At 47.2% G+C, this 23,664-nt stretch overlaps 1 protein-coding gene and 1 long non-coding RNA gene across 6 annotated transcripts in view; one reads left to right on the top strand and one right to left on the bottom strand.

The window, feature by feature from the left end:
• Positions 1 to 1,439: 1,439 nt before the first annotated feature.
• LOC113615670 (uncharacterized) lies at positions 1,440 to 2,468 on the bottom strand. 3 transcript variants are annotated; one of them, XR_003431076.1, is made up of 3 exons: positions 2,363 to 2,468; positions 1,902 to 2,099; positions 1,440 to 1,589 (listed from the first exon to the last, which is right to left on the bottom strand). It is a non-coding gene; the product is annotated as an uncharacterized LOC113615670 (long non-coding RNA). The 3 variants fall into 3 exon arrangements; XR_003431077.1 differs by having other exon boundaries at positions 2,325 to 2,408; XR_003431078.1 differs by having other exon boundaries at positions 2,334 to 2,371.
• Positions 2,469 to 2,503: 35 nt separating this feature from the next.
• Positions 2,504 to 23,664, top strand: part of IPPK (inositol-pentakisphosphate 2-kinase) — a 50,185-nt gene continuing 29,024 nt past the window's right edge. The window contains exons 1-7 of one of the 3 annotated variants that reach the window (XM_027098326.1): positions 2,758 to 2,825; positions 10,783 to 10,830; positions 11,970 to 12,067; positions 12,934 to 13,029; positions 15,949 to 16,015; positions 18,033 to 18,154; positions 19,551 to 19,640. In XM_027098326.1, the coding sequence (XP_026954127.1) occupies positions 12,056 to 12,067; positions 12,934 to 13,029; positions 15,949 to 16,015; positions 18,033 to 18,154; positions 19,551 to 19,640 (387 nt within the window). In that variant the 5' untranslated portion in view covers positions 2,758 to 2,825; positions 10,783 to 10,830; positions 11,970 to 12,055. Of the gene's footprint in view, positions 2,826 to 10,782; positions 10,831 to 11,969; positions 12,068 to 12,933; positions 13,030 to 15,948; positions 16,016 to 18,032; positions 18,155 to 19,550; positions 19,641 to 23,664 lie in introns of all 3 variants that reach the window. The other 2 variants (XM_027098324.1, XM_027098325.1) reach the window with 2 other exon arrangements.

Below are 23,664 nucleotides of genomic sequence, written 5' to 3'. Positions count from 1 at the left end.
GACTCTCAACCACTGCACCACCAGGGAAGCCCAGGGAAATGTTTTGATACTTAACAATCTGATCCGAATTCTGCATTCACAGATGCTGAGAAAATCTCAGACATGTTTAGAGATGTCTGAGAAAATCTCAGACACCCCCACCTTGTGGGGGTGTAGGAAGGTCTTCTCACCCTTTGTGAGTGTCCCCCCCACCCCCCCAAGTAATCCCCCAGTCCCCTTGGGGATTACTTACCTCCAGGAGTGGGCTGTTTCTGCCCCCATTTCTCGACCATCCCTGGAGTGGGGCCTGAGCCTACCTGCGCCAGTCCTTTGGGGCCCAGGGTGGGGGAGATGTTCAAAGCTATCAGCTCATTTTCCTGACTCACTAGCTTCATTTCACTACTATTCCCAAGGCCTTGCCAGGTGCTCTAAGCTGTTCTCAGAGTAGGGTCTGCAGGTCTCTCCTTGTTGAACCACATACCTGAGGCTGGGTTTTCTTCATATACTTCAACCCTAGCAATATATTGCAACAGATTCAATGCAGAAGCAGATGTGAGACTCCAGCTATCTTCTATGAAGCCAGACTTTAAAGAGATTTGCAAAAATGTGAAACATTTGCCACTCTTCTCTATATTTGGGGGAATTATAGCTACGTTTTAAAAAAGGGTAATGTTTAAAATGAAAATAATTTTAAAAAATGTTTTAATTTATAATATGGTAAACATAGAAAGATATAAGCCATATTAGCAAAAACTTTTTGAGGCCTTCAATCTGTTTTTTTTTCTTGGCCACACCACACAGCTTGAAGGATTTTAGTTACCTGACCAGGGATTGAACCTGGGCCCTTGGCAGTAAGAGCATGGAGTCCTAACCACTGCACTGCCAGGGAACTCCCGTCAATCATTTTTAAAAAGTATAAAATGGTTTTGAGAGTAGGAGTCTGAGAATCGCTAATCTAATTTAATCCTCATAGCAGCTCTATAATGTGGTATCATTAGTCCCACGTCAACAGTGAATAAATTGAGGCCCAGAGAAGGGAAGAGATCTGCCCTTCGCTTCACTGCCATTAAGTGGCAAGGGCAGAATTCAGACCTCCTGCTCAAGGTACATCCCTCAAGATTCAACGAAACCTACTCCTCCTGTAGGCAGATAGGGTAGGGGAGGTCCCCGGAAAAAGAAATCCAGGCATGGCTTTCTTTTTAATACATGGACTCCCGTATTTCTAAAAAATTTTTTATTTATTTATTTTTGGCTGTGTTGGGTCTTCGTTTCTGTGCGAGGGCTTGCTCTAGTTGCGGCAAGCGGGGGCCACTCCTCATCGCGGTGCGTGGGCCTCTCACTATCGCGGCCTCTCTTGTTGCGGAGCACAGGCTCCAGACACGCAGGCTCAGTAGTTGTGGCTCACGGGCCCATTTGCTCCGCGGCATGTGGGATCTTCCCAGACCAGGGCACAAACCCGTGTCCCCTGCATTGGCAGGCAGATTCTCAACCACTGCACCACCAGTGAATCCCCTGGGCATGGCTTTCTTGACATAAGAAAAGCCATTTTTGGCCTAAGTCATTTTAAGCCTGGCCACAACGCTTGCCCTTCAACAGGTCTCAGTAATGATCTTAAGAGAAAAAAAGAACAAACTATTATCAGGCAAGAGAAGTAACAGTAGCAAAGATAATATATCAGTAGTAAAGACTCTCAATTCTGTTTCAATGGTAAAGAGTAGTCTGAAGTGCTCAACTACCAGATCAGCTGGGACCTAAGGGATGATGTAGACCTTTTCTGACCCTCATGACTTCATTCAATTAAAGCTTGGACTCTGACTGCCCAAGCCCTTTATGAATACACATGTTACCTTAGCTTAAAACTTCCTCAATTTTGCTCTTTGGGGAGACACTGCTTTGGGAAAAAGCCGCAGCATTCTCCTTACTTGTTGCAAGTAATAAATCCTTCCTTCTCCCACTCTTTGTCTTCTGGCTTGACACCCACCAAAAGGCAAAGCCAGTTTTTCAGGTAACACTCCGACAAGAGTGCCATTTAGGAGTCCGCTTGCCTCTTTGAGCTACGTATCCTCATTTGTAAGGTGTGGACCACAATGTTTCCACTTCCTGGGACTACTGGGGTGATTCTGCATCAGGTAAAGAGCAAACGAGGATATTAATAACCCGCTGAGTGAGAAATGTATCCCATTCTACAGAAAAGAAGGCTGAGGCCCCATGACTAAGCGGGCTCCAGCTCTAGGGACCACCCGCCCCCGGCCCGCCTGGACCATCCCCTTCCAAGCTCCCGACTTGCCTGGGCGTCCCCCGCCCCCAGCCCCACTGGGACCCCCTGGCTCCTAGCGCGCCAGTACCGCTCTAACCCCAGCCCGCCTGGACTCATGTTCCCCACCAGGCCAGTGCTGGTCGCCGGGTAGCAGACGGCTCCGCCCGCTTGCCTCACTTCCGGCGCCCAGGCCGGAAGCCTCTCTTCCGGTTCTCAAGATCGCGCTCCGGAAGTGAGTCACTCTGCCAGCACCTAAGATGGCCGCCAGTCCATCCACCACCGTGGTCAACAGAGGAGAAGCGGGAGCGAACCCGGAAGTTGCCCGGCTCGGCCATGGGAGATGTTGGGGGCGTGGCTTCCGGCGGCCAGCGCCTGCAAGTGCGGGCGGCTGGGTCTAGCTGAGGCGGCGGCTGACAGGAGCTCCTCCCCGGTCGGCTGCGGCTGGTTCCTAGGCGAACCCGCGGCCCTCAGCTCGTGGCCCCGCGAGGCTCCAGGGCCGCACCGTGGGATGGACGAGGGGAAGATGGACGAGAATGAATGGGGGTACCACGGTGAAGGCAACAAGAGCCTAGTGGTGGCCCACGCACAGGTGAGCGGTTGACTGTCGGCGCGGTTCAGGGCCCTTACCCTACTCCCGGTGGGTTCCGCGTCCCCCAAGCACCCCCTCCGCTCAGGTCGGTTCTGCATCCCCTCAGGACCCATTACCCCCGGATCGGTTCCCCAGCAGCCCTCCTTCCGGTCGGTTGCGCGTTCCCCCAGTGTCACTGCCCCGCGATAAGTTTCGCGTCCCCCCAGCATCACCCCACCCCGTCGGGTCAGTTCCGCGTCCCGCTGGTATCACCGCCTTCCCCCAGATCAGTTCCGCGTCCCCCCAGCGCTCTCCTCCCCCTAGGTTGGTGCCGTGTCTCCCCAGCACTCCCCTCCCTCCAGATCGGTTCACTGTTCCTCCAGTGTCACCTTTTCCCCCCGGTTTTGTTTCGCGTCCTTCCAACGCTCCCCTTCCCGGCCTCACACGGTGCCGCCTGCGACTGCCCAGCTGCGGTGAGGCCGTCCCGAGTAACCTTAGGGAAGATACAGGGTACGGGCAAGGTCAGGAGAAAGAAGCAAAGTGCTTGGGGTGCTGTTACCTCCCTGGGATGCAGGGAATTGCTGTTCTCCTGCTGCTGTTGTTAATATTAGTGGAGCATTGTCTACAGGTTCTTCTCCAGAATCTTTTAGAATTGAAAGAATTTCCCTTTCTTAATTCAGTAAGGAAGAGAGTTTCAGAGAGTGCAGTGACGACTCCCAGTGAGTTGAATCCAGGAAGAGAAGCTTGTGGATTTGTGTGAAGGCCCAGATCTCTCTGACATCTTGCTGTCTAATGCAACCAGGCAGGAATGTGGTGGGCTGGGGGAGGAGTGATAGGTGTCACTGAGGGCTTAAGAGTATGGGAGTTGCAGTTACACAGAGCTGGGCAGAATCCCAGTTCTACCACTGCCTGGCTCAGGCTCAGTTTCTGCATTTTCAAAGTGGAACTAGTAACAGAATCCCCTTTGCGGAATTGATAGAAAGATGAGGAGCTGGACAAGTTATGCAAGTGATAACTATCATCCACCTTGGACTTGGCGGTTAAAAGCGCTGACCCAGCCCAACAGCTCCCGTGGGGAGCTCATCTTCCAATGCCTCAGTAAGATTGCATGGTATATCATCATTTTATGTAAAGCTAATTAAGGCTTCTTTTGGCTAATGTACTGAGTTTCAAAAGTAGCCTCAGATGAAGTAGCAAGTTCCAGACTCAGCGTAAAAGAACACCAGGCCTTGGGCCCTCAGATGCCTTCTCCATTGTCCCTGACAAGCATGTGTCTACCCTTCAGGGCAACTGGCCCCTTCCCTTCCCTTGTTGCACAGCCCCAGGTGTTAGGGTCATGTTTCTTTTTCCTTTTTTTCCCCCCTTTTAAACTGAGTCATCAGGGTATCCTGTACCTGTTCTCTTCATTCTTTATTTAAAATCTAAATTTGCTTTACTATGCTCATTCCTGCTTGGTTGTTGTTAGCTCAACATTTGAATTTGAAGATTATCATCACGAGTAGTCTTGTAAGAAAAGGTTCCCACCAAGTGAAGGCGCTGAGTAAAGGGAGAACTCTGACCCTTGCGTGTGGAGAAACCTTTGTGCTTTGCCTGGGCCTTGAGGGAGGACAGAGCCCTGGAAGGCAGCTTTCAGGACCCTACTGTGCCCAAGGAGAGGGTGTGTGTGTGTGAGTGGGATAGAAGAAGGTGGGTGAGCACCAAGTATTTCTGCTCCCATGGGTGGACTCTCCAGACCCACCTCGTTCATTCTGAAGTAGAGGGTGACCCTCACCAGGTTTCTTTCAGATCGGGAGACGGTCTCTTTCTCAGAGGGGGCATCGTCTACTTTCAGAATTGAAAGGTCCTTAAAAAGTGATGAGTCTGTCCCCTCTCCTTTCCAGTGTCAGAACCCGACATACCTTCAGCCAGCCAGTCCTGAGGCCTGGCATCTGCACTGAAGGAACATGGGATAAGACACAGACAGACAGCCTTCCAGGCTGGTGGGTTGGGAGGCTTCCAGGAGCACAGGACTTGAAAATGGGGCCTGGATATGGAGGAGCTAAGTGCAGGCCGAAGGAGGCCATAGCGTGGTGTGTGCTCAGGGTTGGGCAGTAAGAGATGACAGTGTGAGGCCTGAACCATATGCCAGTTCTTGACAGGTTGCTGTCAGTTTTCCTGTGGCCCAGTGCTCAGCATCCTTGGGTCCAGCTGTGCAATTTAACCCTTTCCCAGGCACTGGCCCTTGGCCCTGGCACTGACCCTCTGAGGTGCTCTAAGGCTGTGGCCAACCTGACACTGTACTCTAGTGGGTGCCTGGAGTCCCCGGCACTGACCCTGTGGGGGGTCTTGGGCAAGGACACTTCCCTTGTGGGCATGTACTTTCCTTTCCTTACTGTAGCCCGAGGGTGCTGTCACTTGTTCTAGTGGCTGTGCCAGTTCATGCTGAGCTGTGGTCACGAAGCCTGGCGCTGCCCTCAGGTGCACTGCTGCCAAGTGGGATTTCTCTCCGTGTGGTGGTGTTGCTTTTACATCTGCAGTGACTCTTCTTTACCTTGGTCTTGTTCGCTTTGGCTTGGCATCCTGTCCTGTGAAGGTCACTGTAAGTCTGGTTTGTCATTTGATCTCGTATGTGCCTTCAGTGTGGAGAGTCACCCAGGGCAGGCCAGGCAGACTCCTCCCCAGGCACTGAGCTGCCTTCCAGCTGCCCTCGCCTCTGGGGTGCAGGGCAAACAGGGGCCCACTCCCTTTATCACACTAAGCTGTTGTGATGTTTTCCTCCTGTTGACAGAGATAACATGAAAGACCCGCCAACCAAGATCTTTTATCAAAAGTTTGTTCCTGATCTTTCAGGTTTTATAGCCTTTCTAAGATTCTGATTGGGCTTCAGATCCTTTCTGCAATTGTTTTGATGCCCTGGGGTGTTTGTCCTGAAGATATGGGGTTCAGGCAGTCAGGAGCTGTGTGTTTCTCTTCTCTTGTGTTTTAGGATTTGTAGATCATACTTCTTAATGGAGCTGTTGGAAGCAAATGAGTTGTTCTCTCTTTTTTTTTTTCTTTCTTTCTTTTTTTAATGGCGTATTCCCAAGTCCTGGGCTAAATTTTCTCCTGAATCTAGTATAAGGAGTCTTAACGTTCTGTTGCCTATAGTATTTTTTTTTAACAAGTAACTTATTCTGCATTTGAGAGTTTTAATGATATTCATACAGGTTGATACAGCTGATGTGACTTCTTGGTGATGTCTCATTGGAGAGCTGTGCATGTAGCCCTGTCTTTATTCCTGGGATCACCTGCAGTTGAAAGGTTAGGATTTGTTATTTCCAAAATATATTCCCTTTGGTGGTTTCCAGTCCTGGCCTTGCTGAGTGCTGAACTCTGCCTTTCTAGCATGTAGGGGTCTGCTGGTCTAGGTCTGGTATCCTAAGGTGGCATGGTCACTTCCCCCACCCCGACAATACCTTCTTCCTCCTCAGCAGAACTCAGGACAGCAGCTGCCCCTTTTACCAGGAAGGTAAGGAAGGTTTCTGTGTCTGCTGCAGAAGGACGAGACCACAGCACTGGGTCACCTACCTCTTGGTTTGTTTGGACACCTGCTCTGTGGCCATCGTGTGGCCTTGGAGAACCTGGGGTCCTTGAAGGCTCCACTCTACGCACCCTCACTGTGCATTCCATGCATTTGTGGTGTGTCTTTATAAAACATTCTGATTCTCTTCTGACTGTTGGATTTTCCATCCTTTAGGGACCATCTGAACACCTCTTCTGCTGCAGCCCCTAAGTGTCCTTCCCCCAAATGTCACCTGGGCTTACACCTCCACTGTCCTGTCTCCTACCTCACAACTTGCATCCGTGTCTGCTTCAGTCATGAGGCAGCTGTGGGTCCATACAGGCAGGTGAAACATGGGATGGAAAATGTCCTGCCCATTCCAGACACCTGCTGTCCCCACCTGTGGTCTCCACCTCCTGTCTGGCCTCCCTTTGGAGTCCTTGGCCCCCCTTTATGACAGGGGTTCCCAACCCCCGGGCTGTGGACCGGTATGGGTCCGAGGCCTGTTAGGAACCAGGCCGCACAGCAGGAGGTGAGTGATGGGCAAGCGAGCGAAGCTTCATCTGCCGCTCCCCATCGCTGACATTGCTGCCTGGACCACCCTCCCCGCCACCCCCCGGCCTCCGCCGTGGAAAAATTGTCTTCCACAAAACTGGTCCCTGGTGCCAAAAAGGTTGGGGACAGTTGCTGTATGAGATGTCTCGAGTCACCCTCCATCTGTTCTGTCTGAGGCTGTCAGCCCAACAATGCGTCCCACACCTTGTCCCTCTTATCCTTCTGTGGGCCCTGGGGTGTGTTTCTGGTTGTCTCTGGTCAGCAGAGGCAAGTGACTTGGCTTGGTATTCTGTCACGGGTATTCTGATGGAAGACCTGGGCTGTGCCCGAGTGGGGTGTCTGTGGGTGGTGGCCTCACTGAGAAGCAGGGCTGAGCCATTTTGGGATGCCTGGGGCAGCACCCTGCGGGTCGATTCCTTCTGCTGTTGTTGTGTTTATCTGTCTCCCTTTCCCTTGAAAGTTGCGTGATCTCTGCTTCCCTGGGGTCTTCTTGGGGTCCCATCCTGGGTTATATCCTCACTCTGGTGGAAGACCTGACTTGGGCTTGTCCTCCAGCAGTGAGGCTTCAGCGACTGATCACTTCACACCTTGTCTTTGCCAAGAGGCCCTGGAGTCTTAATTCCACCCACAAGTTTCCTTCCTTGGGCTTCACATGGGCAGGTGACCCTTTTATATATTGTTTTTGTGGTCTTTTATTTTTATTTAATACCAATCATTTGTTCCTCTCTCTGCCCCAGAAAATACAGAATACTAGAAGGAAGAAAGTAAAAAGCATCCAATGTCTCCCTACTAAGAAAATAATTTTTGTTAACACTTGGTGCACTTCCTTGTATTATATGCTTTTATTGGGTACTTAAGCATCCTTATCTGTCTGTTTTTGTTTTCTGCTTTTTCACTCAACCCTACAGCATAAATATGTAGATAATTCTTCACACAAGTTTTCAAGGCTGCAGAGCACTTAGGCAGCCAGAGTTCCTGTGCTGTCAGACATTCACATTGTTGTGCTTTTAGAGCTGTTGTGAGCCAGGCTTTGCTGATGTCTTGGTGTTTTGAGGACTTGGGTGGGTTCTCAGAGGGGATCGAAGGAGCATCTCCTAGGCCTCGTGGCACATGACATGCCAGTACTCCCCCACCCCTGCCATGGCCTGGGACCCTCACAGCATTGAATGCTTTCTATTCCTTTTATAAGTGGCGTGTTGTACGTTTTGAGGTTGTTTAATGTGTATGTGTTTATATGTGTCATTTCTCCATTCACTGACTTTTTCAGTTTGTTAAAATCTTTGATTTTCATCTAGTGTTCCACGGTATGAGAGAGCACACCATGATTTTCTGTCCTCAAGGACAGAGAAGGTGTGGCCCCGGCCTAAGATTCCCTGTCCTGCTTTGGAACAGGGAAGAGCTGCTTCTGCCCCAGACTGTGCAGAAACTCTTGTTAAGCCCCTCTTCTTAGTCTCACCCCTTTCTCTTCGTTCTTAGCATTTTAGCCTAGACACTATGAAGAGGGTATGTTTTAAAATCTGGTTTCAGATATTTAGTTTAAAAGGAAAGGAGTTGTTTCCTTCACAACTGGTTAAGACCTTGTGAGCTTGCAGGGCCCTGGTGCTTACCAGATTATGCGTTGATTTCAGCTCCTTCGTGGGAATCTCCCTGTGGGTGGCTGGATCTCCCTGTGGGTGGCTGGCTGCGTCTTTGTGCCAACCAGGGCTGGTGAGGTTGATTTCTCACCTTTTCTCTGCTATCCACTTGAATAGGTGTTGTCTGGTCCCATGGCCAGCCTCGTGGTATGTAACAGGGCCACCAACCCAGCCCAGTCAGACCTTTACAAGGGGCAGTTAGCACTCGCCGTCCAGAATAGGTGTGCCCACTGAGTGCTTGAGTTTGTGGAGACTGGCCTTCAAGGCTGACACTGCGGCTCCTATGGGGCAGGTGGGCAGTTTCTGGCGACGGTTTTAAATGGGTCCCTAGAGAAAGCAGTTTTCCTTGAAGCAGACACAACATGACACTCAGAATTTCTTAGCAGGTCTTGAGAAACAGTGAAGTCCAGGTGAGAAGTGAGTGTGCTTTTAGGGGGGCTGAGTTTCTGGAATGTTGCCTAGAATTAGGGTTTCTGCATATCAGCTTTTGTTTTTCCTTGAATTTTTTTTTTTTTTTTTTTTTTGGTGGTACGCGGGCCTCTCACTGTTGTGGCCTCTCCCGTTGCGGAGCACAGGCTCCAGACATGCAGGCTCAGCAGCCATGGCTCACAGGCCCAGCCGCTGCGCGGCATGTGGGATCTTCCCGGACCGGGGCATGAACCTGTGTCCCCTGCATCAGCAGGCGGACTCTCAACCACTGCGCCACCAGGGAAGCCCTTTCCTTGAATTTTGATGGACTCCTTGGCCAGTTGATGCCCATGATCGAATATTGATGTCTGCCTGGATTTGGGAGGGGTTAGGCCCATGTGCACGTCCTCTGCTTCCCCAAGTCTGAGCTTGGGGCTCAGGGAGATGATGGATGTCTGGGGTTTTGAGAAGAGTGTGCATCATCTGAGTGGGGCAGGAAGTGCCAGGGGGTCTGTGGGCTCGGGAAATGGATCTCGTCTCTATGGGCCTTCCTTGCTCTCAGCCATGTTTTGGGTTCTAAAGCTGCACTTTCTGAGCCTCTTCAATCACCAGCTCCTCCCACCCCACCTAGATCCCAGTGCTCCAGACAGTGCCCGAGCTCCTGCACCTCTGCTCTCCTTCTCCTGTTCACTGCTTCTCCCTGAGCACAGTCCAGGTTCCCGACCCAAGCCCTTCTGCCTGGAACTCCCTATCTCCATGGGAATGGTTTCCAAAGTTGTCCACATGGAATTATCTCCCCCATTACCAAGGCTCTACAACACATCCAGGTTATTTCCTTGGAGAATCGCCATTTCAAAGGCTGCACTAGTTTAAAAGGTTATTTTTTTCCATTTTTTAAACTTTTGTTTTTTAACAGTTTTGTAATGTATGTTATATGAGCATTGTAAAAAATTGGAAAACCCAAATAAACAGAACTTTAAAAAATAAGTTCCCAGTTGGTGCTACCTGGACACGCGGTTACCTATTCAGAAGCCCTTTCAGACAGTTCATACAAACTCAGCATGCACATACTTTATTTAAAATTTTTTGTTTTACAAACTTTAAAAAATGAAGAGTAATAAATCTACAGAAAAGTGGTCAGATCATATGTGTATATACAGCTTGATTATGACAAAATACATGGACCCGTATTCTCATGACCAGCCCCTTCTAGAGCCTTTCTTAGGGACCATCCCACCTGCCAGAGATCTTAGTCTTGTCTGTTTTTGAGCTTTACATAAATAGAACTATACCCATGCATCATTCTCTAATACATACACACACAATACACACACACACACACACACACACACACGTGTATGTACATATTTATATAAAGATAGGTTAATTCTATAAGCCCTATTCTGTAATCTTTTTCATTTATCAGTAGATGATGACTGTACCTTTGTGTCTGTAAATACGGATCCTTATTTTCTTGTAAATGACGGCATAGTATTTCATGGTCTGGAATATGTCCCTTTGTATTTAACCATCCTACTATTGTTGGATGTTTAGGTTTCCATTTTATTTGGAATTATAAACAGTACCTTTATATGCAGTAGCTAAAATCTTCTGTGCATCTTTAATTAAGATAAATTACTGGGAGTGGGCTGGCTAGGTCAGAGAGCACAGGTTTTCCTGGTTGCTCTGTGTCTCCAGACGTGTGGCCCAGTACTGGCCCCCACCTCCTCCCCGGGGCACTGGCTGCCTGTGGGGCTTCCAGCATCTGCACTGCTGAGGATGGCTCCTTATCCACAGCCACCCACCCTTATCCCCGGGCTTTGGGTGGGTACTAATCAGACTTTGTTTTATTTTCCAATAGCGTTGTGTGGTGCTTCGTTTTCTGAAGTTTCCTCCTAATAGGAAGAAGGTAAGATCAGTGGATTTGCCACCCAATCATTAAAATAATTATTTAAGAAAACTTTGATTTTTTTCTGATGCAGAAGTTTTAATGCTAACTTTAGAAATTTGAATATGATACAAGCATTCAATGCCGAAAGCAGTGTGTCCATCTTTTGTGCTGGATTCAGCACTTTGACCTGCTGGGGTCACTATGGGTCATCATGGTTAGTCCCTGGGTACTGAGCCAGGAGCCTCCCTGACTAGTTCAGAGAGCTCTGCTTGTGGCTGGGGAACCCAGGGCCAGGTCTTGGCTTTGCCTTGGCGATTTTCTTACACCCTGCTGCCTCAGTTTCCCCATCTGTGGAATTGTATCAATGAAAATGAAGTCTGTGACGCTGTGGTAGACAGTCAGTGTTACAACAGGCAGTTCAGATGGAGCCTTGTGTTTCTATTCACTGAGTCAACCAGGCAGAGTACCGTGGACACCCTCAGAAAGCCATTGTTGTTCTGTTGTATGCCTGCTGACCACTGAGTTGCAGTGTTTCTCTACATTGAGGTGGGATGTCATTGTGGTGTTTATCTGAGTGGTCGCAGCGGTCAATATGGCATAGCCCTGTGGGAGCCTTTACTCTTTCATGGTCTGGGGGGAAGGAGGGAGGTCCAGAGGGGCTAGGTGTGAGCATAGGCTCTTATCTTAAAAGGGGAGAAGAGGCAGGAGCTGCACGTCACACCCACACAGTGGGGGCAGGGCTGGTGGTTGTTGGGTGATGAGTAGAAATTGGGCTCAAGATCAGGGTGTAGGAGACATGAGTCACCACCTCACCTCGTTTGAGTTATGGAGAAACAGCCAGAAAAGAAGGTGAGGTGGATGGCTGATGGGTATCAATGGTGGCTGATTGTACAAATGAAGGGCACACTTGCAGGTTAGCTTCATAGAAAGAAAAGTGGGGACTGTGGGAGAAAGCTGGGGGCTGCCATCACAGTGGGGCTGCAGTGAGATCTGGGGACAGTGTGGTTAGTGCAGAGAAAGATGGCACAGGATGGGAGGGTGCAGCTGCTGAAGAGAATTGTGCAGGGTGGTTCTGTTTCTGTGGAATCCAGGTGGAAACTAGAAACATCTCGGAGGCTGCCTCTAGCCCCCCTCCCCTCCCCTCTATCCCCACTCAGGGTCTACAGAGCCTAGCCTCGGTGAAGGGCCAGCGTTCTCTGGATGCCTCTATTTTCAGTTTTTCCTGTTTACATTTATTGAGGCAATGTCTTCCAAGGTAACAATTCGCCTTTCTTTATTATATAAATGGCACTGTGTGATGCCAGCTGCATTATTTGTGGGGAGTTGTGTGTGTTAATTCTGTCAATAAGAAGAGCTTTTTGTCAGAAGCCCTGTGTCCACAGCTCTACGTACGGAGCCACTGGGCGTGTTCTGGGGTTTTTTGACAGGCTTCGTTCTAATACAGTAGTCCCCCGGAATGCAGACTGTGGTCTGCCTGTTTTATGGTGCCTGGGTGGCAGCTCAGACTGAGACCTCCCCAGAGCCTGAGCCATGTGTCAGGCACCTCCCAGCCTGCGGTTGAAGAAGACAGCCCTCTCACTCCTGAGCGAGACCTGTGATCAACCCTTTGCACTTCTCACCTTGGGTCAGAGTGAGGGATACAGGAATGATTTCCTGTCTCACCTAAATCTCACAGCTTATTGATTCTTTAAGAACCTCTGAGGAGAAAATATTTTATTTCTACATCTAGAAGCTGAAGAATAAAATCTAAATACTGATTTTTGGATGGGACCGATTTTTAAAGTCGAATTCCTCAGAAGGTGTGCACGGGCCACTGGCGGGATCCACGTGTGTTCCTGGTGGGGAGGAAGGCAGGGGCACAGATATGGTTCTCAAACTTTGTTTCAAAATCACATGGGGCCCTGAGTACAATGCAGAGGTGGGCCTGGGGGCCCTGTGGGACAGAAGCTCCAGTGAGTGTGGCAGTCTTCATGATGAGGCTTACCTTCCTCCAGGTCCAGGGCCACTGGTGGCTTTTTGTGGCCACATACATGGCAGCCCTGTATGTGACAGGGGCTTGTGGTGGTGTCAGAGTCTAGGAGGTCCCGGTCGTTGAGGTCTTCTTGTCCTTCTCTTTTGCAGACCTCAGAAGAAATATTTCAGCACCTACAGAACATAGTGGACTTTGGCAAAAATGTCATGAAAGAGTTTTTGGGAGAGAACTATGTTCATTGTGGGGTAAGTGATTTTTTTTTTTTAATGTAGTCTAAATTCATGGGCCTGTTCTGTATCAAAGTACCAACTTCTCATTTATAGTTTGGAAGTTGCTTAATGATACCACCCCCCACCCCCCACCCGCACCCCCACTGTGTTAGTTACAAAGTTTCCAAGTGCTTTTCTCATTTGTTGCACTGTGAAATAGCAGAGCAGATAGTGTTATTCCCATTTTCTAGCATGAGGTTCAGAGATACTTTCACTTGCTGAGACTCCTGGTCTTCACCATCCTGCCCTCATGGAGGCATTCAGTTTGGTGAGAGCTCTCTAGTGAGGTCCAGGCAGCAACACTGACCTTCAGTGGGCACCTTTGAGCAAGTTAGGGAGAAAAGGGGATCCCCATGCTGGGAGGTGTGACCTGGTCTCGTGGGAGAACCTAGCTGAAGCCCATGTGGGGTGATGGCCTCCACCTACCTGCAGGTGGTCTGTGTTGCTGGCTTTTTCTGGTCTCAGCGACTGAGAGGAGTGCCTGTTACAGGCAAGGTCTGCTGTTCAGACACTCATGGAGAGGGCAGTGTAAGAAGCCACAGTGGACTGGCCCTGTGATCCTGGCAATCCTCAGAGCCAGTGGCCTTGGTCCATGCCTGGGACAGCCATTCTTCTGTCTCCACTTTGATCACTGCTGCTTCTCTGCTTACACTGGCCTGACTGCTTGTCTTAGATCAGAGCCCTGAACAGACTAGCAGGTTTGTCATTTTGAACAGAGAGAGCACTGCCTCTGTTTTGTAAATTCTGTACCTTGTGTCCATCCTGAGAAAAATGATACCAAGAAGGTTGAGTAAAAGTTTCTTTGAAGCTTCAGGATTGCCTAGCAAAGTAGAATTTAAATGGCTCCAACGACAAAACATCCTCCAAGGAGGGTCGTCCTTTGACAGCTTAGGAAGTACTGTGGATGGTGTTGCTTTGGGTCCCTTAGGGCTCTAGTCTAATCTGTAGGCTGGGACTAAGGATCCTCTTCCAGGGTGGCCCAGAGCCGTGGAGCTGGCAGTGTGGTGCTGACTGTTGACTGGGGGCCTCAGCACCTCCCAGTGTGGACTCTCTGAAGGGCTCTGAGCATCCTTGTGACTTGGCCCTGACTCCCCCAGTACACCATCTGAGGGATGACCTGTTTGGGAGTTGTGTCTGTCATTTCCACAGCATCCTGGGGCCTTTAGGCGTCATCCCTAGGCAGAGTGGGACTACACAGGGGCAGAGGTCACTGGGGCCATCCTGGGGGCTGGCACCGCCCCTAGTGAGGTCCCCACCTGTCCTGTTGAATTGTGAAAGGCTGAAACCCACCACCTGTGAGAGCCTGAGTCTCTGAGCTATCTGCGTGCTGGGTGCCACCTACTTCTTGGCCTGGACGGTGTGTGAGTGAATGCAGGTATGCCAACTACCAGTGTCCTTCTTGGGGAGAGAGCATGCTCATATGGCCAAGTGGGAGTATTTCTCTGTCTCACAGCACTTGGGGGCTCTAGACTTTTCTTCCAGGAGGGGCCAGCAGTGAAGGAGAATGGTGAAGAGCTTGGGGTTCCAGCCAGTGGCAGCCCGGCAGGTGGGAATAGCATTGGGGTGTCCCCCCAGGGCCCAGGGCATGCTCTAGCTCCAGGTTTGATTCTGTTTGTCCACAGTGCACAAGGCTCTGGGCATATGAGGTGAGCCCACCAGGTCACATTTCGGGAATATTCATCCCGTTGACATACCTCCTTCACGTGAAGACACTGCCAGAGTGAAACACAACCTGCTTTTCCTCCAGGTAGTTGTAGTATCAAGAGAGGACTGCCACTCAGGCCCAGCACTGTTGAAATGTGGGATACAGAGCACATCTCTGGCCTGAACAAGACCATGTTCAGGCAAAATCAGCATTTGTAAATGATACTGTTTTCTCTGACTGATGGCACGAGCTAGGTTAAAGTGGAGCCCTGGGGAGAGTGTTTCCCTCTTCCGTGTCCTGGGATGAGACATAACTAGCACAGTGGTGAGAGAGCAAGGCTCAGACAGAGTGACAGACACACCCCTTGTACCCGTGCTGCCTCCGGCCCTGCCTGGCTGGTTTGGGGACTGGTCTAGGCCTGTCTTCATGTGAGCTGGAGGCTAGGTGGGACAGGGCATGATGGAGAAGGTGTGGCATGTAAGTGGACAGGATCCCAGCATTCTCATTCTAGGCAGGTATCTTGCGTCACCTTGGGATTCCTTTAGAAGTCAGAATTCTGCCACCCTGGAAACATGGGGAAGATGATGAGCAATGTGGATTAAATAGAAACTCTTAGTTTGGGAGACTGCAAGAAATAGTAGAGAGTAGTTGCTCCTTTGTTTTTTGACCCAGAGCACCAAATATTGGCCATCCTGAGTCCTGTGGCTGATGGGTACCCAGGACATCTCACCCAGAGATTAATATTTGATCAGACCCTGTTCCTTGAGCTGCTTCTCAGATGGAAATGTGAGGAGCCTCAGGTTGTCTGAGGAGATAGCTGGTGAGGAACTTCTTGCAGGCAGAGAACTGCCTCAGGCCCCTGCTCTGCCGTCCACAGACGCTGAGAATGAGGATGAGGTCGCCGTGAGAACAGAGGAGCTGGGTGAGGAGCCCTCTGTGGAGACTGACTAGGTGACATGGGGCACACTTCTGGCCACCACCACTGTGGACACCAGCTGCTCTGAGGAGGGCCTGTTCCTCTTAGTGCGCAGAAACTTTAGCCTGTCTGTTTAATCTGGACATGTCCTTAAAATAACAGAGCAGCTTTTATTCCTAAATCCCACATACTGAGTATTTTTTTTTAATGTGGTAACATATACATAACATAAAACTTACCATTTTAACCATTTTTAAGTGTGTGGTTCTGTGGCATTAAGTATGTTCACATTGTTGTGCATTCCACACTGAGTACTTCTTATTTGTTCCTACAGGAAGTTGTTCAGCTGCCTTTAGATTTTGTGAAACAGCTTTGTTTAAAGATACAGTGTGAAAGACCAGGTAAGGGTTTCTAACTTACGAATTTATAATATTCCATTTGAAATGTGTTTGACGTTATTACTCATCTTAGGTAGATATAGATATAGTTTTTAACTTTATTATCGGGGGTAGAAATCCTAGGAGCTCATGAATACAATTCTGGGCATCAGATTTGCAGATCACTGCAGGGAATATATGACCAAGAACAAATTAATAAAAATAAAAATGCATTTGGGAGCCAAGAGGGAGCTGAAGGAGTTCAGGGAGACTTAGGGAAGGGAAGGTGGGCTCCAGGGGATGCCTGGAGGAGTCCAAAGGAAAACCGGGGTAGACCTGAGCCATGGAGGGTGGGCTAGGCCCTAGAGGGTGGCAGTTCTGCAAACCTTCTCCCAGAAGCTGGCACCACCCAGCCTGCTCATCCTCTTGAGGTAAGGTGAGAGACTTGAATTTTTTTACCTTCCCGCTTCACCTCATGTACTTCCCCACCATCACCATACATACCCCACCCCCCATCACCACACATGCTTTCCACCCATCACTACACATACCTTCCCCTAGTCACCTCCCAGACCTTTCCCAATCACCACAAATACGTTCCCCCATCATCTCCCAAACCTTCCCCCCATTACTTCCCATACCTTCCACTCATTACCGAACATACCCTCCCCCATTACCTCTCATATCTTCCCCCCATCACCACACATACTTTCCCCCGTCACCCCCCAAACCTTGCCCCCCTTTACCTCCCACACCTTTCCCACATCACCACACATACCCTCCCCCATCACCTTACATACCCTCCCCGCAGTCACCTCATGTACCGCCCCACGTCACCTCACGTATTTTCCCCTCAGTACCTCATGTACCTTCCCTACACTTGCTCGTGGCAATAATGACAGTAACCATGTCAAAGCTTTTCCTGTCACAGTCAGAGGCAAAGATGTAAAATCTGTGTTGTTGAGGAGTGAAATGTCTCCTCCTAAAGCACAGCCAGGCAGTCAGGGTGTGCAGTGAGTCAATATAAAATCCTTTTCATGTTTGATTAGGAAAATGAAAGAAAACAGGATGCTGTGCCCTGGAGCCCTCAGTTTGGGGACCAGTGAGGAGCAGGACTTCATGGATGGAGAGGACCAACGAAGGGGGAGGAGGCAGCAGCTTTGTTCAAAGCCTGGACTGTGTCTTGGCTCTGTTTTCCCCATCTAGACAAAGACAGACCGAGGCCTGCTGTGGTTCTGCCATCTAGTTACTAGTGCCACACAGCGTCATTCGTTTTATAATTGGCAGTTATACGACGTAACAGTAATAATGTTGTAATAATGACTCATAGTCAGCCTTGTTATGTGGAAGGAGGAAAGCTGACTTCTCCTGGGACCAAGAGGCCATATCTTATGTGACTGTCTACAATATAACTTCTAGCAGTCAGTGCTGAGGAAATATTGGTGTTTGCATATTCTGAAGGAAGCTTTAAAAGGAAGGTAGTGGCTGTTGCCTCCTTCTTCTCTGAGCTCCTGGGTTAAGAGAGTCACAGAATTGGGGAGCAGTTCCCAAGATCACCCTCACTCATGAGAGCTGCATGTTTGGGGGGTCCCCAGGACCAATCTCAGGTCTGATAATTTGCTAGAAGGACCCACAGAACTGTTATCCTCATCGTTATGGCTTATTACAGCTAAGGGACACAGATTAAAACCAGCTGAGATAAGAAGGGTTAGGGTTTTTGCTGGGGCTTGGGCATATAGACACAGCTGACCACCTGTGTGGCTGCCCTCAGCCTCCAGCCCCTCTGGAGGTCAAGCTGGTACTACAGGGCCCAAACTCCTACCACAGATCACAGCATTATACTCATGTGACTCTAGGTCCCCAGGTAAACTCCTCAGGCAAGACATCCCAAGGCTTAGAGGTGACCTCTCAAGAGTGGAGGCCAAGGCCAGCCCTCTCTTGGGCAAGGCTGATCCTTCCCCAACAGGAGTCCAAGTTGCCATGGAGTCATCTTGTCTCTCTTGCACTGATCCTCAGTTATTTTCCTTGCTCTGTTTTCCAGAATCTCGCTGTGACAAGGACCTGGACACTCTCAGTGGTTATGCTCTGTGCCTTCCCAATTTAGCCAGACTTCAGACCTACCATTTTGCAGAGCACCGGCCGATTCTGTGTGTAGAGATCAAGGTGAATTTCTGTCAAGGGGGAAATGGTGTGGGGGAAAAGGGAAAGGTGGGTCCAGACTGTAAATCCATGAGTCATCTGCCTGGAGTGCACTTTGCCCATGCTGGGCCCCATGACCTAGGCAGCCCCCCAACTCCCAGAGAGTAGGCTTACTTCTTGCTCCTTCTGTGCATGCCTCTTGCACCGTGCTATTCTGGTTCCTTACCCTGGCCAGACCTGAGGGGCATGGCTTCCCAGAGCCCCAGGTTTAGGCTCGTTCTCAGGTGTCATAACAGGGAACTAGCCAGGGACAAGCCCTAGCCGATGGCCACCAGAAGGAAGCATGGGCTCCACTCTGCTTATTTTCCTTGGAGGGTGCAGCTTGCCAGGGCCTCTCTTGACCTCCTTCCCAGCTGTGCCTGCTTGGCTGCTTGGTGACACTGCATGCCATGCTCCAAGGGCTCAGCTTGAGGACCACCCTTTAGACTGGGTGACACTCTGTTCCTTTGCTTCTCAGGAGAATGCTCAGGAGAGACCTCCAGGAGGCATAGAAGCCTTTGTGTCTCTCAAGGCCCTGGTTTGTCGTGGCAGGGATCCTCAGGAGGAGGCGACAAAAGATGTCGCTTGTCTAGTGCAGGGCAGTGATTCCTGGATAAGGGCCAGGCCGCTGCTTCAGCTCTGTGGCTCAGTGTCCAGAGTGGCCACCTGAGTCTCCCTCAAGAAGCCTGCCAGATATCTTGTTATTTGTTTCCTTCCTCCAAACCTCTGGTGGCGACTTGTGGGTCATGCTCTTGGCCCTGAGCATTCACATCCGTGGGTGTTCAGTGTGGACTGATGTTCTGCTTCTCCAAGCAGAGGATGAGTGTCTCAGGCGTCACAAATGATGGGCAGCGTGATCTTCAGTGCCCCGACGCTAGGCAGTGGTCTTTCATATTGTATGTGCCCAGAAATCATGGCTTTTAAAAGGCAACTAGAGTTTCAGATGTTCTGGGAGCCCAGCAGCCACCATATGGGCACCTTCTCCTTCACACATTCTTATCAGAGGGACCAAGCGTTCTTCTTCTTGGAGCTGGAGTGTGTGGCAGATCTGCACTCCTAGAGTCTTTCCAGTCTTGTTCCATGATGAAAACACAAAGCTACTCTTTGTTGTCAAGCTAGCAATTGAGGCATCACTGTTCTTCCCCAGTGAGAGTTCTGGCTTTGGATTCTGTAGTGGCAAAGAGATATTTATGTGATGCAGTGGGGGAGGCATCAATTCCCACCGGGGACTGAGGATAAAAGCAACTTTTGGGAATGTTTATATCTAACACTTGGTGATTCTCCTGGGAGCTGCACTTCATTATCCTGTAGTTATATGTCTACCTAAAGGTATGTGTTTTCTCCCTAAGATTTTTTTCTTCCTTACTTGTTTATTTTGCAGCCAAAATGTGGGTTTATTCCTTTCTCCAGTGATGTTACGCATGAGATGAAGCATAAGGTGTGTCGTTACTGCATGCACCAGCACCTCAAGGTGAGAAGAGTTGACCAGCTGGGTTCCCTCCCTGCACAGAGCCTTGTGATGAATGGCTGGGCCACCTAGAGTTTTCAGAGGAGTAAAATAAAACATAGATATTATTTACTTTTTATTTCAAAAGTACTTCATGTTCATCTTTTCCTTCTTAATTGAGATATTTGCATATCCTAAGATTTACACTTTTAAAATATATAATCCAGTGGATTTTAGTTTATTCATAAGGTTGTGCAACCATCACCACTATCTAATTCCAAAACATTTCATCACCTCGAAAAGAAGTCCTGTGCCCATTAGCAGTCACCCCCTGTCCTGCCAACCCCTGGCAACCACCTATCTCTGTGGATTTGCCTATTCCGGACATTTCCTATAAATGGAATCACACAAATTATGGCTTTTTGTGACTCTCTTCTTTTACTTAGCATAATATTTTTGAGGTTCATACACACTGTAGCATTTATCAGCACTTCATTTCTTTTATGGCTGAATAATACTCCATTGTATGGAAACATTTTGTTTATCCATTCATCTATTGATGGACATGTGGGTTTTTTCCTTTTGGCTATTGTGAATAATGTTGCTATAAATGTGCACGTACATGTACATGTTTGAGTCACTGTTTTCAGTTCTCTTGGGTATATTCCTAGCAGTGGCATTGCTGGTTCTTAGGGAAATTCTGTTTAACTTTTTGAGGAAATGGCAGATTGTTTTCTACAGCTATAGCACCATTCTATATTCCCACCAGCAATGTATGAGAGCTCCAGTTTCTCCACATCCTCGCTTGCACTTGTTATTGTCCCTGTTTGTGGTTATAGTCATCCTAATGGATAGGAAGTAGTATCTCATGTGATTTTCATTTGCATTTCTCTAACAGTGATGTTGAGCATCTGTTCATGTGCTTATTGGCTATTTGTATATCTTCTTTGGAGAAATGTCTATTCAAATTCTTTACCTGTTTTTGAAATGAGTTGTTTGTTTTTTAGTTGTTTTAGGGGTTCTCTGTTTCTTTTAGATGTTAATTTCTTTATCAGATATGTGATTTGCAAATATTTTCTCCCATTCTGTTGGTTGCCTTTTTACTCTGTTGATAGTGTCCTTTGTTGCACAAAAGTTTTAAATTTTGATAAAGTCTAATTTGTCTTTTTTTTCTTTCATTGCCTATGCCTTTGGTGTCATATCCAAGAAATGTTTACCTAAACCAAGGTCATGGTGCTTTTCCCATATGTTTTCTTCTAAGAGTTTTATAGTATTAGCTCTTATGTTTAGATCTTTGATCCATTTTGAGTTAGTTTATGTGTTTGATGTTAGGTAAGGGCCCAACTTCATGTGATATCCAGTTTTCCCAGGACCACTTGTGAAAAGACCATCATTTCTCCATTGAATGGTCTTGGCAGCTTTATCTAAAATCTATTGGCCATATATGTGAGGGCTTATTTCTGGCCTTCTATTGGTCTGTATGTCTGTCCTTATGCCAGTACCACACTCTTGATTGCTGTAGTTTTGTAGTAAGTTTTGAAATCAGGAAGTGTTAGTCTTCTAGCTTTGTTCTTCTTTTTCAAGATTGATTGTTCACGATTGTTTTGGCTATTTGAGGCCCCTTAAAATTACATGTGAATTTGAGAATTGGATTTTTCATAACTGCCAAAAAAGACTTTGGAATTTTGACAGAAATTTCAGGAATCTATAGGTCACTTTGGGTAGTACTGCCATGTTAACAATACTAAGTCTTATAATCCATGAACACAAGCTCTCTTTCCACTTACTTAGGTTTTCTTTAATTTCCTTTCAGCAATATTTTATAGTTTTCAGTGTACAAGTCTTTCACCACTTTGGTTAAATTTATTTCTAGGTATTTTATTATTTTGGAATATTGTAAATGTGGTTATAAGTAGGATTGCTTCCTTAATTTCCTTTTTGGTTTGTTTATTGCTAGGGTATAGAAACACAACTAATTTTTGTGTGTTGATCTGGTACCCTACAACTTTGCTGAATTCATTTATTAGCTCTGGTAGCATTCTTGTAGATTCTTTGGAATTTTCTATGTACAGGATCATGCCATCTGTGAATAGAGTTTTACTTCTTCTTTTCCAATTTAGATGTCTTTAAGCTTCACGATTTCCAAGACAGCAGCTGGGATTTTTGATAAGGATTCCAACGTATTGCAGATTAGTATGGGGAGTATTGCCACCTTAACAGTATTAATACTCTGTGAACACAGGATGTTTTTCCATTTATTTAGGTCTTTAATTTCTTCCAGCGATGTGATAAAGTTTTCAGCCTATAAATCTATGTGTCTTTTGTTGAACTTATTCCTAAATTTTTTATTTTGGGGGATGCTATTGTAAATGGAATTTTTAGAAATTTCATTTTCAGATTGTTTATTGCATAGAAATACAACTGATTTTTTAATATATATATTTAATTGTGATGAAATACACGACATAAAATTTACCATCTTACCCATTAAGTGTACAGTTCATTGACATTAAGTACATTTACATTGTTGTGCAACTGTCACCATCATCCATCTCCAGAACAGTTTTCATCTTGTAAAACTGAAACTCTGCATCCATTAAACAACTCTACATTTCTTCCTTTCTCAAACCCCTGGCAACCACCATTGTAGTTTCTATCTCTATGAATTTGACTACTGTAGGGACCTCATATATGTGGAATCACACAGTATTTGTCCTTTTATGACTGGTTTATTTCACTTACCATAATGTCCTCAAGGTTCATCCATACTGTAGGTTGTGTGAGAATTTCCTTCCTTTCTAAGGCTGGATAATATCCCATTGAATGTATATACCATATTTTGTTTATCCATCCATCCATTGATGGGCACTTGGGCTGCTCCCATTTCTTGGCTATTGTGAATAACACTTCTGTGAACATGGGTGTACAAATATTTCTTTGAGACTCTGCTTTCAATTCTTTGGGGTATATACCCAGAAGTTGAACTGCTGGATCATATGGTAATTCTGTCTTTAATTATGAGTACAATATTGTATAGAAATAGTAAGAGTGAGCATCCTTATCTTGTTCCTGATATTAGGGGTAAACCTTTCAGAATTTCACTGTTGAATGTAATGTTCTCACTGTGAGTTTGTGAAAGATGTTCTTTTAGAGTTTTTTTGTTTTGTTTTTATTAATCATGAAAGAATGTTAGATTTTGTCAAATGCTTGTCCTGCATCTGTTGAGATGATCATGAGTTGTTTTCCTCTTTCTATTAATATGGTGTATTACATTGATTGATTTTCATATGTTGAACCACACATGTATTTGATTGATAAATCCCATTTGATGATAGGTGTGTAATCTCTTTAATATGCTGCTAATGTGGTTTGTTAGTTTTTGTTGAGGATTTTTTCTTGAGGGATATTTGTCTGTAGTTTTCTTTTCTAGTGGTGCTTTTGTCTAGTTTTGGTACCAGGGTAATAACTGGCTTCATAGAATGAGTTAGGAAGTGTTTTCCATCTTTTACTCTTCAGTTTTTTGGAAGAGTTTGAGTATTGGTGTTGATTCTTCTTTAAACATTTGGTAGCATTCAGTAGCAAAGATGGACCAGATGGTCCTGGGGTTTTCTTTGTTGAAAGATTTTTTTTTAAGTCTTTATTGAATTTGTTAGAATATTGCTTCTGTTTTTTATGTTTTGTTTTTTTGGCCCCAAGGCATGTGGGAATCTTAGCTCCCCGATCAGTGTTTGAACCCGCACCCCCTGCACTGGAAGGTGAAGTCTTAACCATTGGACTGCCAGGGAAGTCCCTGTTGAAAGATTTTTGATTACTGATTCAGACTTTTGTTATGTCTGTTTAGATTCTCTATTTCTTCTTGAGTCAGTTTTGGTAGCTGTATGTTTCTAAGAATTTGTTCATTTCATCTAATTTGTTGGCATATAATTGTTCATAGCATTCCTCTAAAATTCTTTTTATTTCTGCAAGGTTGGTAGTAATGTCTTTTCTTTCATTCTTGGTTTTAGTCATTTGAGTCCTGTCTTTTTTTTTTCTTGATCTAGCCAAAGGA

Source organism: Aethalodelphis obliquidens, unplaced genomic scaffold, assembly GCF_003676395.1.
Source record: "Aethalodelphis obliquidens isolate GAN/ISIS:26980383/991018 unplaced genomic scaffold, ASM367639v1 scaffold122, whole genome shotgun sequence".
NCBI lineage: Eukaryota > Metazoa > Chordata > Mammalia > Artiodactyla > Delphinidae > Aethalodelphis > Aethalodelphis obliquidens.
This window is presented reverse-complemented; position numbering and strand designations above follow the sequence as displayed.